Source organism: Eschrichtius robustus, chromosome 11 (genome assembly GCF_028021215.1).
Source record: "Eschrichtius robustus isolate mEscRob2 chromosome 11, mEscRob2.pri, whole genome shotgun sequence".
Classification (NCBI taxonomy): Eukaryota; Metazoa; Chordata; class Mammalia; order Artiodactyla; family Eschrichtiidae; genus Eschrichtius; species Eschrichtius robustus.
Window position 1 is genome coordinate 102,538,594 of NC_090834.1, and position 7,803 is coordinate 102,546,396.

General features: G+C 37.2%; 1 protein-coding gene across 1 annotated transcript; it reads right to left on the bottom strand.

The window, feature by feature from the left end:
• Positions 1 to 6,500: 6,500 nt before the first annotated feature.
• LOC137771767 (olfactory receptor 5B12-like) lies at positions 6,501 to 7,414 on the bottom strand. The gene is given in 2 exon segments (XM_068555416.1): positions 6,501 to 7,096; positions 7,099 to 7,414. Coding segments are annotated over 2 exon segments (912 nt in total).
• Positions 7,415 to 7,803: the final 389 nt, after the last annotated feature.

The following is a 7,803-nucleotide window of genomic DNA, read 5'->3' on the forward strand; positions in this document are numbered from 1 at the left end:
GTAGTTTGTTCCTTTTTATTATCAAATCGTATTTTATTACATGGATCTAACCAGGTTGTTTATTTCTAGTTTTTATTGATTACAATTAAATCTGCTATAAACATCTGCCTACAGGCTTGTGTATGAACATAAGTTTGCATTTCACTTGAGTAAACACCTTGAAGTGGAATTGTTGACTGATAATGGTAAAGTTTATGTTTAGCTTTATAACATACTGCCAACTGGTTTTTAAAAGTGATGCATCATTTTGCAATCCCACTGGTGATACATGATAATCTCAATTCTTTCATGTCACTGCCAACCCTTAGTGCTGTCTACAACAGAGGTGAGTGTTCCTGACAGAATCTTCATACATTACCGGTAGTCTTCATGTTTTGGATTGCTTAAGGCTGAAGAATTGGGCCAGATTCTTCTAAAAGGTAGAGTAAAATGCCCTGAAGTCTTTTTATACAAAGGAAACAAATAACTGCTACAGGAGGAGACTGTCTCAAGACAAGGACAATCTCACTCACAGGACACAGTCATATTTTGAAGGTAATAAGATGCTAGAGGGCTGGACTGGAGAATTCTGAATTTTGAGGAGACAAAGACGCACTAGAGTTCCAATCCAAATTTCTGGCAGGGGACAACTTAAATTTCGAGCTAATGGTAGGAGCTCAATTATCAGTATATCTAAGTGATAACTTTGTCACCTCCATCCAGTCCAGTGTGGTTCCTTCTGATCCAACAACTTGTGAACTAGAAAGAAAACTTAGCTCATCCCATATACACATCCAATATATAATGTTGAAGCCGGGTAATGATAATAAGGGGGAAAACCCTCATTCATAAAAGAGAATAATGGAAGACATGTTAGCCAATTCTGAAATTTTGCTGAGTTGGCATCACAAAGACTGCCCCCCGCCAACCCTGAGAATGATAGACAATTCTTCATTACATCTTGATATGTCTCTTGGTTAAGAACTCCATTTTTCATTCTTTTTCTTAGCATCTCATTCAATCTTTTGGATGTTGCTTTCTGAATTCTTTTTTTATGATGACTTCTGAAGTGGTATTGAAATCTTTTCTCCTTGAAGAATATTGTTTTGTGGCTTACTTCCAACCATGCAGTTTGGACTTCTCAGAGGTAATCTAATGCTCAAAGACTTTTTAAATGAAAGCATAGCTTTCTTAGCAATGCAATTCCTTCAACAACCTAGAGGTTTCCTATCAATTTTCTCCCATATTCTGATCATCACACCCCAGATTTTTTTCTAGCTATGACTCTCTAGCCTGCTTCATTTATTTTCCTCCATACCCTGTATCTTTCTCTTTTATCTTAATAGTGGCTGTGCAAGTTACACATTGTTGGTAACACACTATTACATCATAGCCTTCAAAACGACTACTTTGTTTCTGATGTTCAGGATTGGATCCTGAAACAAAGAAACATTACATAGTGGAAAAACTAGTGAAATTTGTATAAACTCTGGACGTTTCAGTTAACCACAAAGTACCAAAGTTGGATTCTTTGTTTTGAAAAATGAACCACAGTAACATAAGATAATGAAACTTTACATGTAAAGTGAACTAGGTGAGTGGATATAGGAATTCTCAATACTATCTTTGAAATTTTTGTGTAAATCTGAAATAATTCCCACACTAAAATTTTAGTAAGACCTGAAACCATAAAACGTCCAGAAAAAAGCATAGGAAGTAAAGCTCTTTGACATTAGTCTTATTAATTTTTTTTTTTTTTTGGATATGTCTAGTCAAGCAAGGGAGACCAAAGCAAAAATAAACAAATGAGACTACATCAAACTAAAAAGATTTTACACAGCAAAGGAAACTATCAACAACAAAAAAAACCACCTAGTGAATGGAAGAAGATATTTACAAATGATATATTCAATAAGGGGTTGATATCCAATATATACAAAGAGCTCATACAACTCAACAACAACAACAAAAAAAAAACTGATTAAAAATGGGAAGAGGACCTGAACAGACATTTTCCTGAAGAATACATACAGATGGCCAACAGGCATATGAAAAATGCTCATCACTAATCATCAGGGGAATGTAAATCAAAACCACAATGAGATATCACCTCACATCTATCAGAATGGCTATTATCAAAAAGACAACAAATAACAAATGTTGACAAGGATGTTGAGATAAAAGAACACTCCTGCACTGTTGGTGGGAATGTAAATTGGTGTAACCACTATAGAAAACAATATGGAGTTTTCTCAAAAAATTAAAAATAGAACTACCATACAATTCAGCAATTCTACTTCTGAGAATTTACCCAAGGAAAACAAAAACACATTCAAAAAGATACATGCATCCCTATGTTCATCACAGCATTATTATTTACAATGGACAAGATATGGAAACAACCAAAGTGTCCACAGATAGATGAATGGATAAAGAAGGTGTGGTGTAGATATACAATTTATATTACTCAGCCATAAAAACAAATGGAATCTTGCCATTTGTGACAATGTGGATGGACCTGAAGGGTATTAGACTAAGTGAAGTAAGTCAGACAGAGAAAGACAAATACCTTATCACTTCATTTATTGTGGAATCTAAAAACAAACCAAAAAAAATGAAAAAAAAAAGCAGAAAGAGATTCATAGGTACAGAGAAAAACATGGCTGCCAGGGAAGAGAGGGTGGGGGATGTGCAAAATGCGGAAAGGAGATTAAGAGGTGCTCATCAGTTACAAATAAATAAGTAATGGTGATGTACTACATAAAATAGGGAATATAGTCAATAATATTGTAGTAACTTTAAACGGTGACAGATGGTAACTCTACTTATCAGTGTCATCATCTCATAGTGTATACAAATGTCAAATCACTATGTTGTACACCTGAAACTAATATAATATGTATGTCAATTATAGTTCAATTTTAATAAAAAGCTGATGAAGTTCATCATCACTAGACCTGCCTATCAAGAAATGCTAAAGGAGCTGCATAGCACAGGAAGATCAGCTCGGTGCTTTGGGATCACCTAGATGGGTGGGATAGGGAGGGTGGGAGGGAGGGAGATGCAAGAGGGAAGAGATATGGGGACATATGTATGTGTATAACTGATTCACTTTGGTATAAAGCAGAAACTAACACACCATTGTAAAGCAATTATAGTCCAATAAAGATGTTAAAAAAAAAAAAAGAAATGCTAAAGGAAGTCCCAATTGAAATGAAAGGACATTCGACAGCAACCCAAAAGTATATGAAAATATAAAGCTCACTGGCAAAGGTAAATATACAGACAAATATAGAATCCAGCAAACTGTAATTGTGGTTTGTAAATCACTTTGAATTCCAGTATAGCATTTAAAGGATAAACAGGTAACTATAGCTGTAAAACTATATTAAGGGATAAAAAATATAAAACGATATAATTTGTGATATCCATAACGTAAAGGGGAGGGGAGGTATAAAGGATTAGAGTTTTTGTATATAATAGAAAGTTAAGTTGTTATCAGTTTAAAATAGACTGTTATAACTATAAGGTGTTTTATGCAAGCCCCATGATAATCACAAAGAAGTACCAATAGAAGATACACAAAAGAAAATGAGAAAGGAATCAAAGCATATCACTAAATATCAAAATCAACAAAACACAGAGAAAGGCACCAAGAGAGTAAAAGAGGGGAATAATAGCTACAAGAGGGACAGAAAATAATAACAAAATGAAAATAGCAAGCCCTTCTGTGGTGCGTAATTTTTTTTTTTTTATAATTTTTGTTTTTTGTTTTTTGTTTTTAATTTATTTTTTATTTATTTATTTATGGCTGTGTTGGGTCTTCGTTTCTGTGCGAGGGCTTTCTCTAGTTGCGGCAAGTGGGGGCCACTCTTCATCGCGGTGCGCGGGCCTCTCGCTATCGCGGCCTCTCTTGCTGCGGAGCACAGGCTCCAGATGCGCAGGCTCAGTAGTTGTGGCTCACGGGCCCAGTCGCTCCGTGGCATGTGGGATCTTCCCAGACCAGGGCTCGAACCCGTGTCCTCTGCATTGGCAGGCAGATTCTCAACCACTGCGCCACCAGGGAAGCCCTGTGGTGCGTAATTTTATGTGTCAACTTGAGTAAGTAAGGGGATGTCCAGATATGTGGTTAAACACTATTCCTGAGTGGATCTGTGAAGGTGTTTTTGGAAGAGATCAGCATGTGAATTAGTGAACTGAGTGAAGCACCCCAATGTGGGTGAGCATCACCCAATCCCTTTGGGACTGAATAGAACAAAAAGGTGGAGGAAGTTTGAATTCACTCTCAGCTGCACTGTTTGAGCTAAATTTAAAACACTGATTGTCTCCTGCCCTTGGCCTTTCTGGTTGTTTTGACTTTGTTAAGTGGAGCAAAGGGTGCCAGGTAGTGAGCTACAGTTCAACAACAGACCACGAGAGAAATTGAAAGAGAGAAGTTTATTACTCACAGGTCGTGGAAGAAGTATACAGCATGCCTCCAGGGGTCACACAGGGAGGCCAAGCCAGAGTGCAGACAGAGGGAATGACAGAACATGGGGCACATGCATTTATTAGGGTCCATAGATGGAGTGCTTTGGGGTTCCTGGGTAAAACCAAATTGGTCACTTCAAATCAAAAGAGTAGGTTTTTTTTTTTTAATTTTTATTTTATATTGGAGTACAGTTGATTTACAATGTTGCATTAGTTTCAGGTGTACAGCAAGGTGACTTAGCTATACATATATATACTCTTTTTTTTTTTTTAGTAATCTTTTTATTTAAAAAAATATTTATCAGGGTATAATTGACTTACAATGTTGTATTAGTTTCAGGTGTACAGCAAAGTGAATCTGTTATACAAATACATAAATCCACTCTTTTTTTTAGATTCTTTTCCCATATAGGCCATTACAGAGTATTGAGTAGAGTTCCCCGTGCTATACAGTAGGTCCTTATTACTTATCTATTTTATATATAGTAGTGTGAAAAAAGGCTACGAATGAACTTATCTACAAAACCGAAATAGAGTTACAGATGTAGAAAATAAACTTATGGTTACCTGGGGGGAAGGGGGGAGGATAAATTGGAAGATTGTGATTGACATATATCTATTCTTTTTCAGATTCTTTTCCCATTTAGGTTATTATAGAATATTGAGTATATTTCCCTGTGCTATACAATAGGTCCTTGTTGATTAATTATTTTATATATGGTAGTGTGTATATGTCATTCCCAAACTCCTAATTTATCTCTCCCCCCCTCCAGTCTTTCTTTTAGCTGTTAAATTAAGTAGCAACAAGCGACAGGAAGCTCAGTATCATTGCAAATATTTTTGAGACATCTTTGAGTATATATTGTGTTTATTTAAGTTTTCTACTTTTCTCTCAATTCTTGTTCCAAATCCCTGCCTTTATCTCACTTCATCACCTCAAGCATCACACCATTTCTTAAGCATTTTATTTTCCTGTCTGTACACTGCTTTCCCCAAAAGTAACATAAATCACTCTTTCTCTTCATTCTCCCAAAGAACTAATTACACACAATCTTATATTCAGAAACAATGAAGGGAAAGTAAAGCCCAGAACTATAAATTGTTGCAAAGTAAGTATTCAATACAACAGATCTTTAGGTACCTGCTTTCTTTCAAAAGTTGAGGGTATCAAAGCCATATTTCCCTAGCTGCTCTAAGAAAAGGACAACATATATTTACTGTATTATGCAGGTTGGGAAAACATTTAGTAACTAAAACAATGAATAATTAGGGACTAGATTGTAGGGTATACATTTAAAATATTTTTACCCCCACCATTGATCTAAAACTACTCAAAGTCATTCATCAACTTCATATCACTAAAGCTTATCATCAATTCTTAATCTTGATATTACTTAACCTACCAGCACCTGTGACACAGACATTCCCTCTTGAAACATTTCACATCACTTGGTTTACAGGACACCACTCACCTTTGCTGGCAGCTCCTCTCTCTGACCTTTTATTGAGACAGTTACCCAGGTCTTAGTCCTTAAACCACTTCCCTTCTCTCTACCTATGTCTTCTTACAGATCTCATTCATTCTCAGGACTTAAGTACCATCTACATGCTGATAACTTTCAAATTTATACCTCTATTTCGATGCCAATCTTTTATGGAAGAAAAAAAATGTTGTGAGTTGGGAGTCTGGACTTCAAGAGCCTTTTATTTTTACTTTCACACTGTGAGAATGCTGGCCTGAAAATATTATGAAAGAAAGCTTGTCCAGCCTCTGGAGGATCAAAGACCATGTGGAGAAGAGGTAGAGAGTAGCCAGAATCAACATCCAGGAATGTAAGGCCATCTTTAAGCTTTCAGCCCAACTGACTATGCAGAAGATAGGCAACCTCATGAGGGAGTCCATGTGAAAGCAGCAATGTAACTGCCCTGCCAACCATAGAATTATGAGAAATATAAAATGTTGTTTTAAGCCACTAAGTTTTGTGGTAGTGTGTTACAAAGCAATAGATAACTGCTTAGCTATACAGATCGTATAATCTCTCTAATTAAATCTATGTGCTGAACAGAATCTTCATCTTCTCAATGGCTCTCCTGAAAGCATTATTAACCTCTTTATTCCTTAGACTATAGGGTTCCACAGATGCCATTTGGTCATTGCCCATAGAATGACTAGAACTGGGTTGTAAGTACATGAAGATGACAGTTCCATAGAATATGGAGACAGCAGTGAGGTGAGAGGTGCAGGTGGAAAAGGCTTTCTTCCTTCCGTCTGCTGAGTGCATTCTCAGGATGGCAATGAATATGAACAGATAGGAAGTCAAGGTAACTATAAGGGCAAAAAAGACATTGAAAGCTGCTAAGGTAAAGAGCACAATCTCATTTATGTAGATATCAGAGCAGGAAAGGGCCAGGATTGGGGGAATATCACAGAAGACGTGATGGACCATATTGGAATGGCAGAAGGAGAGGCAGAAGGTGAATCCAGTGTGGATGGCAGATTGAGCAAAGCCCCAGACATAGCAGCCTATGGCCCTTTGAGCACATACACTGGTGGTCACAGTGGTGGTGTAATGCAAGGGCTTACACACCGCTGCATGCTGATCATGAGCCATGACTGCTAGTAGAAAACAGTCTACACTGGCAAAGCCACAAAGAAGAACATCTGAACAACACATCCCCCATAGGAGATGACTTTATCTCCTGTGAAAAACCCAGCCATCACCTTGGGAGTAACAGTTGAGGAGTAAACACAATCCACCAGAGAGAGGTTACTGAGGAAAAAATACATGGGAGTGTGGAGACGAGAGTCCAACAGAATCCACGTGATCATCCCAAGATTTCCAATGAGAGTGATGAGATATATGAGAGTGAATATTATGAAGAGGGGGACTTGCAGTGCTGGGATATCAATTAGTCCCAAGAGTCTAAACTCATGCACTTCAGTGCTGTTCTCCATGAATGCCATTTTGAAATGGTGTTTCACCTGTCAAAACAAGGGAAGCAAAATGGATGAATTACTGATGCATGGAAAATGATTCATGGCACATTCTGTCACCTGAATGGCACAAGCACACTGTGACACCATTACCAGTGTAGGATTCCCAATAACCCTGAGACTGGCAGCTTCTGACCTCCATCTCACCATTTGTAAAGGTATGCACTATATTCGTTAGTTCCTGACCCCACTCAGATATTCCAAATGACCACTCAGTTATATTCAAAATATCTGTTGCTTATTTTTATTTGGGTTGAAAGTTTGTGCTTCCTCTGCAAATTACTTTCACTTTTATCACTGTCATTCCTGAGCAAGATAGCACTCATACTAACTAAGCACTTACCATATGCCAGGTAGTC